We start from the raw sequence: 12,204 nt of genomic DNA, 5'->3' as shown, positions 1-12,204 counted from the left end.
AAGCACATGAGTTTGGCTAACAGATAAAGAATATAAGAATGCAGTCACCAAGGGTTTAATCAGATAGAAATGTTTTTAGTTTTCAATTGGATGAATTTAGATGAAAATGGTGAAACAGCATTATCTACACCTAAAGTTAACCAAAATACTAAAACTAATATCTTAAGTACTACAGAAGGCCTCCCAGGGCCACAGCCAGGCAGGATCTCCTGAACTGTTACAAAGCAAGGACGGAAGTGAGGCCCTGCCAACCCATCTGTTCTCTGGTATCTTTCCCACTCCGTCCTCTACCAGGAGACCATCCTGCCAGATGAGGAGACATAAGAGCAGCTACAGCTCTAGAAGTAAATACATCAGGCTACAGCTACCATTTCTAGACACCATAAATCACCAACCTCGTTTTTACAATTGCTAAATGTGTGGAGATTTCAGAGAAATAATGGTTACTGTTCCCATACCAAATTTAACATATGCAAACACAACGAATATTACGGAAGAGAACAATAAGACTGCAAATATACATAAATGCACAAAAATGACCTAGTAAACACAAATACGCCACCATGAACAAATACGTATCTCATGAAATATTCTATTAATACACACACACACACACACACACACATATATATATATTTTTGGGACGGAGTCTTGCTGTCGCTCAGGCTGGAGTGCAGTGGTGTGATCTTGGCTCACTGCAACCTCCGCCTCCCAGGTTCAAGCAATTCTCTGCCTCAGCCTCCCAGGTAGCTGGGATTACAGGCGCCTGCCACCAGGCCTGGCTAATTTTTGTATTTTTAGTAGAGATGGGGTTTCACCATCTCGGCCAGGCTGGTCTTGAACTCCTGACCTCGTGATCCACCCTGCCTTGGCCTTTCAAAGTGCTGGGATTACAGTTGTGAGCCACTGCGCCCAGCACACACTGGTATTTTTCTAATCTAGTTCTTAAAGAAAAATAAGAGCTTATTGCAATCTGCTCATTTGATTTCACAATCTACTAATATACTGATGCTCCTCTACTTACTGAGGCTAAGTCCCTTTAAACCCATCAGAAGTTGAAAATATATAGTAGGTTGAAAATACATTCAATACATCTCACCTACTGAGTATCATAGGTTACACTTACATTAGCCTACAGTGGGGCAAAATCATCTAACACAAAACCTATTTATAATAAGTTGTTGAATATCTCATGCAGTTTATTGAATACTAAACTGAAGGGGAAAAACGGAACGGTTGGATGGATACTCAACGTACAGTTCTACTGAAAGTGTATCACTTCTGCACTATTACAAAGGTGAAAAATTGCAAGCTGGCCCACACCTGTAATCCCAACACTTTCAGAAGCTGAGGTAGGTGGATCATTTGACATCAAGTGGTCGAGACCAGCCTGGCCAACATGGTGAAACCCTGCCTCTACTAAAAATACAAAAACTATCCAGGTGTGGTCGTGGGTGCTTGTTATCCCAGCTATCTGGGAGGCTGAGGCAGGAGAATTGCTTGAACCCGGAAGTGGAGGTTGCAGGTTGCAGTGAGCTGAGATTGCGCCACTGCACTCCAGCCTGGGTGACAGAGCGAGACACTCTCAAAAAAGAAAAAAAAAAGAAAAAGAAAAATTGTAAGCTGAACCACTGCAAGTTGGGGACCATTTGTATGTTGAAAAAAACACCAACCTAAAAAGGATCAAATAGACCCATACTGCACAAAAGCAATTTTTGTGTATGTACCAATCAATCCTATATTAATAGGATCTACAAAAACCTGCTCAGAAATACTTAACTTGTCTGTGATTATTTAAAAACAAAGAAACAAAAAACATGAACCCTGGCAGGTTAGATGAGAAACTGACGTAGGGTTACCACATGAACCTGCCTTAAGAAATTTCTCAAGCTGAGAGCACTGTACTGACAATAACCTTTCTAGGTATGTACATACCTTTTAAAAAACAATTTTAATTACACGGTTTTAGTTCTTATTTGAAAGGAGCTGACAAAAACCGGAACACAAAATAGTACTTGATTTGCTTTTAAATTAGAGAAGTGACAACTGAACTGAGATAAATCTCATTAGAGGGGACACAAATAATATAGGTTAGTTTCAAAATACCTTATCTCGTGCCTGTTTGGTACGTCATGTTTTTCAGCCTGTAGTTTCTGGGCCAACACTGAATGAAGATCTGACTTTTCCAGCAATTTGTTATCTATTAAAATAAAATCAGAAATTAAGTTATTATAACATATGTACACTTGCTAGGTACCTATCTTGTCATGTACTGAAGGATAAAATACAGGAACGTACATTCCTCAGCCATAGTAACCTACAGAATCACCTGCAAGAATGTCTTCTCTATTAAAGGGAGCTGAAAATGCTTCCTACCCCCGAAGTTATTTGTTTCTGCCTTGGGAAGAAAAAAGAAAAGAACCACACTAAACACAATGGCAAAGTGAAATGCTATGGACCTTTAAGTACTACAGGAGAACTTTACCATAATTGACACATTAAATTACTTTTTAGGTCAGGGAACTAGAAATATAAATAAATGACAGTCCCCAACATGAAGGAGTTAACATTTAATTCAGTCAAGTATAAAAAACGTACAGAGAATACACTCTGTACTCATTTTTATGGTGTCACAGGTGGTGATATATGAGTTAAGTCTTAAAAGAAGATGATGGGCCACGCAGAAGGAATAACAAGAGTCTTTTGGTAAGTGGCTGGAAATAAAGGTTGGAGCCAACGCTGGAAAAAGCAGGATCAGAAATTTAGACTTCTTCTTACTGGCAATGATGAAATAAGAAATTATAAAAGCAGGCAGTTACATTAACAGATCCGTATTGGTAAAAAGTCAAAGATTATTCTGAGACTCCTCGCTCAGGCAACTGGGCAGAGGATGCTAACGTGTGAGAGAACACAGGAGGGGAGAGCTAAGAGAGGAAATGAGTTCTCTTTCCAAACATAATCAATTTGACAGGAGACAGAGTACAGAAACTCAAAAGACAGGATTAGAAAGAGCATGGAGTTAAGAGTAATAGGCACACAGGCCAGGCGCAGTGGCTCACGCCTGTAATCCCAGCACTTTGGAAGGCAGATTACCTGAGGTCAGGAGTTCGAGAACAGCCTGGCCAACATGGTGAAACTACTAAAAATACAAAAATTAGCCACGCATGGTGGCACTTGCCCGTAGTCCTAGCTACTAGGGAGGCTGAGGCACGAGAATCGCTTGAACCCGGGAGGCAGAGGTTGCAGTGAGCTGAGATGGCGCCACTGCACTCCAGCCTGGGCGACAGAGCAAGACTCTGTCTCTAAATAAATAAATAAATAAAATGAAATAAAAAATAAGAGTAATAGGCATACAGGCACCGTTAAGATCAGATATGGGTACCAGTTCTGCAGGTACCAAGCAGAACAAGACAGGGTTTATGCTAGTGACTATTCCTGTTAAAAGAACTTGTTTCTCTTTTAAAGAGTCTTGAGTCCCACTTCCTGATATCTGAAAACAGAATTCCTGGGTAGAAACACTCTCATCTGTATTAGTCAAATGAATTAGCTCAGCCAAACTGGGCATTGGTTTCAACCTGGGACATCATGATCAAGAGAAAGGTTTAAAATCCACCAGTGTCAAAGGGCTCTAGTAAGATCTTCAGATGTTAAACCAAAGCTCAGAGGCATTCAAAAGAAGTCCTTCTCAAAGGTTGCTCCCTGAAGAGAAGGCTGGAGACAGAGGGAAGCCTTTCCCCTCCCCCTACAGCTTCTTTCCACCGTTCTCTTCAGATTCAAACGCACCGACTGAACAGGGAACAGACTCCAGGTTGATGGAAGGTCAGAACTTGACTGGCCTGGGGAGGCTGGAATGAGCGGAATGAAGGTGTTTCACAAACTATAATAGAAACGATCTCCCTTAAACGTCAATCCTTCCACCTAAACAGAAGATCTTAACAAGCAAAGGCTGTCTCACTCTCTCGTTCATTGTTAGCTTCTCATCCCAGTCTCCTCTCCTGGTCCCTCAGGCAAGCATTACTGGCTTCTCTAGTACCTTTTAAAGCTATCTTCTTCTCACAACTGACCTCTTATTCTGACTGTTCTACATGTTCCTGTCCCATCAAGATGCCATTTTCAAAGCGCAGGAAAACATTCCATTTGTGTCAAGAGATAATGCTTTACAATTACAGGCTATTATACAGATGGCTTTGAAAGCACTTATATGCACAGCACTGTTTTTATGAAGTGGGCAGGGCAAGCTTCATCCCATTTTATAGATGAGGCAAAACAGATTCAGAAAGTAAGTGAAAAGGTTCAGTGAGGGGTGAGTCAAGCCTCCAACCCAATTTGACTTTCAAAGGATATTAGCTTTTAAAGCATAAGCACCCAATAAACACCTAATGAACTGATTTATGTCATCTGTCAGGGAATCATGTTTTGAGTAAGAGGGACTTGTGCTTCTGGCTTTCTGAAACAGTACTGTTCTTCACGGCCTCCTAGAACAGCAAAGCATCCTCTTTCTTCTCAGTTTTGTTAAAACAATGGGTGCAGTGAAAGCAAAGAACCATTTGCTGGGGGAGCCAGTGAGAAAAGCAAATGCAAAAGTTAGTCATCAAGCCTGAGTTCAAATCCCAGTCCCGGCTGGGCACGGTGGCTCATGCCTGTAATCCCAGCACTTTGGGAGGCCGAGGCAGGTACATCACCTGAGGTCAGGAGTTCAAGATCAGCCTGGCCAACATGGTGAAACCCTGTCTACTAAAAATACAAAAATCAGTCAGGCGTGGTGGTGCTCGCCTATAGTTCCAGCTACTAGGGAGGCTGAGGCAGGAGGATCTCTTGAACCTGGAGGTGGAGGTTGCAGTGAGCTGACATCGCGCCACTGCACTCCAGCCTGGGTGACAGAGCAAGACTCTGTCTCAAAAAAAAAAAAAAAAAATTCCAGTCCCACTATTAACCTGCTGTGCAACCTCAGAAGTTACCTATTCTCTCTTGGCCTCAGTTCCATGTATGAAAATGGCAATAACTGTTCCTGCTTCATAGATAGAATTTTGGGAAAGATAAAATGAAATAACACATGCAAATAATTACCACAGTACTCAAATTTCTCTGCACAGTAGAGTCATTTGGGAAGCATCAAAAAACACTGATAACTTGGCATGCAGTTCTAGGCTGAATCTCACACACGATACCTGTGTCCTAACTTCATATATTGTGATTTAGTTGGTCTGGGGTGTGGCTTGGGATCTGTAATTTTTTAAAGATCTACAGGTGATGCTAATGTGCACCTAAGTTTGAGAACTACTGATTTTGCACAATCAGAATGCAAAAAAGGCAGCAATTTTTTGAATCCCATGATCAACATAACTTGGGAAAGTTGTCAGGTTTACTTTCAGGGACAGATGGAACCACCTTAGGACCATTACAATTTAGGTAAAGGTACAAACATTTTTGTACCCTTAAGCTGCAAGCAGTAAGCGGAAAGACAACCACCTCTTTCATACTGAAGATTTCAGTAACAGCAAAGGTTCTGTCCCACCTAAAAGAGATTAAGAATCAAAATGTATGATAACGCCAAGGCGGAGCCGGAATTACAGGCTCACGCCTATAATCCCAGCACTTTGGTAGGCCGGGGTGGGAAGATGGCTTGAGCCCAGGAGTTGGAGACCAGCCTGGGAAACACAGTGAACCCTCGTTCCAAAAAAAAATTTTTTTTTTTTAAATTAGCCGAGCGTGGTGGTGCGCGTCTGTAATCCCAGTTACTCGGGAGGCTTAGATGCGAGGATCACTTGAGCCTGGGAGTTTCAGGCTGCAGTGAGCCGTGTCTCCGCCACTGCACTCCAGCCTCGGCGACAGAGCGAGACCCTGATCCCCTATCCCTCTTTCCCCGCAAAAAAACCACCAAGGTAGAGTAAGGGAAGTAAGTTTGAGAAATCAAAGGCCACCTGTTCCAGCGCATTGAGAAGGCAATGTTAATTCAGCGACTTAAAGTCAACGACCGTTTCATTAACCTGACCCCATAAATGGGATGTTTCTGGGACCTATTTAAGTGCATAAGCGTTGTGTGAGCTGCTGGGATTCACAAATACAAACATGAACTGTGCCTCCCCACAAAGATCGCACAGTTTAGCAGGGAAAATCCTCCAAAGACAAAACACAAGTTAGAAAAAAACATTTAAAAGGCTTGGGGCGTCCCAAGCGCGGGGTACCCGGGGCGGCCGCCAAGCGTGAGGGCGGCGCCGGGGACTCGGCCTCAGGTTTCCGCGGGCGCCCCGCATGCCTCCGCGGGACCCGCCCGCCCCGCTCCCAGCCCGCACCGGCGCCGCTCACACTGCAGGATGATCTCCTCGAACGCCTGTCTCTGCAGCCGGTCCCGGCGCCTCAGTTCCTCCGAGATGTGCCGCTTCCAGCGGGGGAAGTCAGCGGCGCGGAGGCCCGACGACATGTCGCTTCCTGTCCCGGCACCTCAGCGCCACCGATGCGAGCGAGGGCTGGCGGTCGCGGCCTGCAGCATGAGGCAACCAGCGGACGCGGGAAAGCCGGCAATCCCGGAGCTCACCTCCACACACTGACCGTCCCCGAGGCCATCCGGGACGGTCTTCCGGCTCCTGCCGGAAATGATGTTCCAGAGGGCCGGAAGACCCTCCCCCTCACCCGGCGTATCACGCCGCACGGGCTCAGGGGCCGGTGCCTACGCAAGGCGCTCGCTAGTGACGCCAGCCTGTAGCCGGAAGCGTCAGAGGCAGAGAGGTGGCCGCTTGGGGGCGTCCGGGCCCCGCGCATGGCACAGCTCCGGGCGGGAAGGAGGCGGGAAAGGGGCGGCTTCCTCCTAAGTGCTTAGTTTTGCTGCTTTTCAACCCTTTTCCTGTTTTCTTTCTTGGCCTGTTTCCCCCAACATTTTTTTTTTAAATCGCAGTTTAGGAACAAATGGGGTTCCCTCCCTTCATAGTAGCTCTGTGACTGTGGATGATGGCAGCCTCCCTAAGCCTCAGTTGTCAGGTAATCTGTAAACTGGGGTCAGTAGTGATACCTACCTCAGAAGGTTGTCACGAATAGTAAAAAGAAAAACCCATGTAATGCAGTCAGCACTGTGCTTGGCACAGGGGAAACCTAAGTTTACAAAGACACTCGGTGTCTTCCCAAGGCCTACCCTGACAGCAGGAGCGTTGCCATCTTGGATAACTGCCACCATTTTAAGTTCCCCTTGATTAAAATGCCACCTAAATCCAACCCAAAAACATGAGCCTAATGGTAATGTCCGCATAACCAGAAACATTCCAACCTTAAGATAAACCCCCTTCCAACCAGAAACATGCCAACCAGGAGATAGCCTCCCCTCTGATCAGAGACCTTCCAACCCTGCAATAAACTTTCCCTCATATAGAAACATTACGAACCTACAATAAGGTCACCGCTTCGTAAACCCTTAAACACCCTTAGTGTGTAAGAGATAATGCTCCTGACCAAAATCGACAAGGAGCCTCTCTCAGGTTTATTCTCCAAAATAAACCTGTCTTTGACTGTTAAGGTCCTTTTCGTGTTTATTTCTTGTTTCTTAACCCTTACATACCCGAAGTCAGGGTGTTTTGGCAAGAGTGTCCCACTGAACTTGGAAACAGTTTTTGTGGTTTGTTTGGATTTTTTTTTTTTGTTTGCAATGGAGAAGAGGACTGGAAATAGGAGCTAAGAAAGACGTGAATCGTGTATCAGAGTTTGTCTTCATTGTTAGAATCCTAGAAATTGTGGCCTGACAATAAATGGAGCCTTGGAAGGTGATCTAAGGCTGTAGAAGTTGAAAGGGGGAGATGAAGATCCTCCTGAGAAAGTTGTGTCTGTGAACAAGCTCAGCAGAATGGAAAATCCAGTTCTGTAATAGAGTTGCTGGAGCTCTATCTGCCTTTAACTATTAGTGAATTTACTGCATAAAAATGGAACCAGACAAAGTAGGTGGCCAAAAGAGGGGAAAGGAATATCAGAAACTACCTTCTCTTTCAGTGTGTCTCAAGTCCAGAGGAAGGTCCTTAAGAGACAGATAAAAATAACTTAGGTGGCCAGGTGCGGTGGCTCACACCTGTAATCGCAGCACTTTGGGAGGCCGAGGTGGGCGGATCACGAGGTCAGGAGATCGAGACCATCCTAGCTAACACGGTGAAACCCTGTCTCTACTAAAAATACAAAAAAAAAAAAAAATTAGCTGGGCGTGGTGGTGGGCACCTGTAGTCCCAGCCACTCGGGAGGCTGAGGCAGGAGAATGGCGTGAACTTGGGAAGTGGAGTTTGCAGTGAGCCAAGATCGTGCCATTGCACTCCAGCCTGGGCGACAGAGCAAAACTCCGTCTCAGAAAAAAAAAAAAAAAGAAGAACTTAGGCCGAGGAGAGGAGGACAGTCAGGCTTCTAGCACTGTAGTTAAAGATGTTTCACTGGTAGTCAGTATTGAGTGGACCTGAAGTCTTTGGAAGGATCCATGGGGATCAGAAATAGAAGTGACTTCCTCATGCACTGAACAAAATGAAAAAGTTCTGAAAGTGACCGAGAATGCCTTCAAATGCAGCAGTGGCACCAACCTTAAAAGACCATTACACTACATCTTGACAGTTAAGCACGTTAATTTTCCACATTTATGATTAAAATATGTTTCCAAGGCTGTGCATGGTGGCTCACACCTGTAATCCCAACACTTTGGGAGGCCAAGGTGAGAGGATCACTTGAGCTCAGGAATTTGAGACTGACCAAACTGGGCAACGTGATGCAACTCTGTCTCTACAAAAATACAAAAAATTAGTTGAGTGTGGTGGCATGTGCCTGTAATCCTAGCTACTGGAATGGGGCTGAGGTGGGAGGATCACTTGAGCCTAGGAGGTCAAGGCTGCAGTGAGCTGAGATCACACCACTGCGTTCCAGCAGCCTGGTCAACAGAGTGAAACCCTGACTTTCTCTTTCTGTGTATAAAAATATGTTTACAAATTTGCAGTTGCCTAACCAGCAATTCCACTTGCAGGAATTTATGCCAAGAAATATTTGGACACATGTCCACATACAAAAATCTTTGTCACAGCATTGTTTTTAGGTTGGTGTAAAAGTAATTGTGGTTTATAATAATGGTGAGAAGTTGGGGAAGAAAATCTAAATTTCCAACAATAAGAGATTGGTTAAATTACTGTATATTTATTGCTGGAAATTGTTGATAGTAACAGCAGTATATGTCATAAATCAATTTATGTAAAATTAGTGTGTCCCTAGCTCCTCATACACAAATATTTGTTGATCACATGAAGAATAATTTCTAAAGAAAGGATGTGAAGCTCTCCTAGGCCTGCCCTCCTCCTAACTCACCAGTTTTTATCTAGCACACAACCGCAGCCATACTGAAGCCTCTTACTTCCTTCTGCTTACCGTGCTCTCTCCCATTGCAGGGCCTTTGGATTTACTGTGTTGGGCACATCTTCCCTTCTGGTTTCTCCAAATTAATTTCTGTGTGTTCATTCTCATTTCAGTAGTCACTTCCTCACAACAGTCGGATAAGAGACCTTCATAACCAGATCTTATCTCCCTGTTACACATGTACCTCTCCTTTATAGCATTGATCCCAGTTACAGCTTCACATATATTTGTATCATTACTTAATTAAGGTCTGTCTCCCCCAGTAGACTGTAAACTCCATGAGACAAGAGCTGTGTCTGTTTTTGCACATCATTATATCTCCAGCAAGAGTATGAAGCCCTTTTTGTGTTAGGTGCTCAGTAAATGTTATTTAATTAATGAAGGGAATATGTGAAAATACTAATAGTAGTATTATCTGTAGGCAGTGGTATTGCTGGTGTTTTTTTCATATAAGTGTATTTTATATGCATTTTCTAATAGGTAGACATTATATATATATACTATGTATTCATGAAAAAGTTGGGCCAGGCGTGGTGGCTCACACCTGTAATCCCAGCACTTTGGGAGGCTGAGGCAGGTGGATCACCTGAGGTCAGGAGTTCGAGACTGGCTTGCTCAACATGGCAAAACCCCATCTCTACTAAAAATACAAAAAATTAGCTAGACGTGGTGTCAGGCACCTGTAATCTCAGGTGCTTGGGAAGCTGAGGCAGGAGAATGGCTTGAACCCAGGAGGTGGAGGTCGCAGTGAGCCGAGATTGTGCCATTGCACTCCAGCCTGGGCGACAGAGTGACACTCTGTCTCAAAAAAAAAAAAAAAAGTTCTGGAAATGAACACATATTTATTGATAAAACCATTTATTTTGACAGCATGGGAGATCATGAATCAGCAGGAACACTTCCACAGTGCTATGGGCTGTGCATTCTTCTGAATAGTATTCCACATATTATAACTCATTTCCTCCTCAAAATAATCCTGCTCAGTAGCATCTTCATCCTTATTTACAGACGAGGAATCTGAGGCACAGGGAGGTTAAGTAACTTGCCTGAGGACACCTGGCTAGTAAAGCGGCAAGACCTGGATTCAAATACAGGCAGTTTCATTCTAGCATCTGTGCCTTTAACCACTGCACTCCATCATCCAGTCTCTGTTCTGGCTGTCATTGCAGTCTGGCTAGACTAGAATACAGGAAACACAATAATTTTTAAGTCATATGTAACTCACTCCTAAATTAGCCAATGGGAGGCAACCTGGTGAAGAGCAAAGTCAGTGATGGGGAGGCTTCAGGTGTGTTCACAGGCCCTGAGGGGAATGACTGGATGGAGGGTGAATAATACAGGGGATGAGTAATAGGAAGGAGGAGGAAATAGGTTGTCTGAATACTCTGGTGACAAATAACAGATCTTGAGAGTTTTTATTTGTTCTGGTAAATAGTGATTGTCTAAAGGATTCAGCATGCTTTGCCGGGAAGGAGCATCTGTGAAATGGAGTCTGACTGCCTATAACGGATGTAAGATAAATGTAAAATATCCCAAGATTCTTGTAGCAATATGTTAATCCTCACGAATTTGCTCACAGGAAGTAGAAAAGGCATCACTTATCAAAGGACTTTTTTTGTGGAAAGTCTAGTTTCACTGAAACAAAGTACCACCAGCTTTAACATAACAGCACTTCTGTGGCAGCATTTCCACTGCTAAAAACTTCCAAGAGATTCTCACCTCCATCATTGATGCCTACACACCTCATCTGTGAGATCCTCTAGTTATGCTCCAATTCAGAGGAATTCAAGGGCCAACCTTCAAACTATTGTCCTATTTACTCTTTTCTCTGCCCTTTGGGTCTTCCTGATTTCCTTTACCTTCCACTCAGCAGGTTAAAAAAACAGTGTGATTCCAGTGTGGGTTGGACACAGGGATGGGCGTCCTAACTTCAAAGAGCTCACTCTAGGAAGGGAGATTGGAACATGTATCATTTATGGATGCAAGGAATATAGAGTACAAAGAGCCAGCCTGACGGCAGTACCAAAGGGGTTCAGTTCTCTTCTGTTGGTTTTTCTCTGGCTTCTATTCTTAAAATCTCATTTGCTATTATTCTTTTAAAAAATTATCTTAGTCTTTATTTCCACTCCTCAGCTCTTCCCAAAATTATATTACTCAAAGTGAAAATAAACGAAGTTAACTGTGTTACTGTGTTAACTGTCTGCTGTATAAACCCGATAGCTGCTAGAGTAAACCAAAGGATAGTCAAGAAACCAACTAACACAGGTTTCCGGACACACCGCTGATCCTTCCAAACCTTATTTATTTATTTTTATTTTTATTTTTTGAGACAGGGTCTCACTCTGTCGCCCAGGCTGGAGTGCAGTGGCATCATCTCGGCTCACTGCAACCTTTGTTTCCTGGGTTCAAGCAATTCTTGTGCCTCAGCCTCCCAAGTAGCCGGGATTATAGGCACCTGCCACCACTCCCAGCTAATTTTTTGTATTTTCAGTAGAGATAGGGTTTCACTGTGTTGGCCAAGCTGGTCTCAAACTCCTGACCTCAAGTGATCTGCCCATCTTGGCCTCCATCTGCTGGGATTACAGGTGTGAACCACTGTGCCAGGTCCAAACCTCGTTTCTTAATATGATAATAGCAATGCTTCCTTGGAGGCATATGTTACTTGGCTCTTTTGCCCCTTGTTTTTCTTTTTTTTTTTTGGGGGGGGTGGTCATTGCTTGTGTGCATATATATATATATGTGCACATGGCAGGAAATTTTCATTATAAAGAAACTCTGTGTACATAGATTAAACCACATGCAGATCATGTCCTTCACTCAATATATATGTTGACGCTCAGATTTCAT

General features: G+C 43.7%; 1 protein-coding gene across 3 annotated transcripts in view; it reads right to left on the bottom strand.

Annotated features, from left to right (window-relative positions):
- Positions 1–6,683, bottom strand: part of ATG16L1 (autophagy related 16 like 1) — a 42,991-nt gene extending 36,308 nt beyond the window's left edge. For all 3 annotated transcript variants that reach the window (XM_009183347.3, XM_003908103.4, XM_003908104.4), the window contains exons 1-2: positions 6,307–6,683; positions 2,107–2,200 (exon numbers count right to left, since the gene is read on the bottom strand). In XM_009183347.3, the coding sequence (XP_009181611.1) occupies positions 2,107–2,200; positions 6,307–6,421 (209 nt within the window). In that variant the 5' untranslated portion in view covers positions 6,422–6,683. The remainder of the gene's footprint in view (positions 1–2,106; positions 2,201–6,306) is intronic.
- Positions 6,684–12,204: the final 5,521 nt, after the last annotated feature.

The sequence above is a fragment of the Papio anubis genome, chromosome 10 (assembly GCF_008728515.1).
Source record: "Papio anubis isolate 15944 chromosome 10, Panubis1.0, whole genome shotgun sequence".
NCBI classification, from domain to species: Eukaryota; Metazoa; Chordata; class Mammalia; order Primates; family Cercopithecidae; genus Papio; species Papio anubis.
Note: the sequence above shows the minus strand (reverse complement) of the source record. Positions and strands in the feature narration are given on the sequence as shown.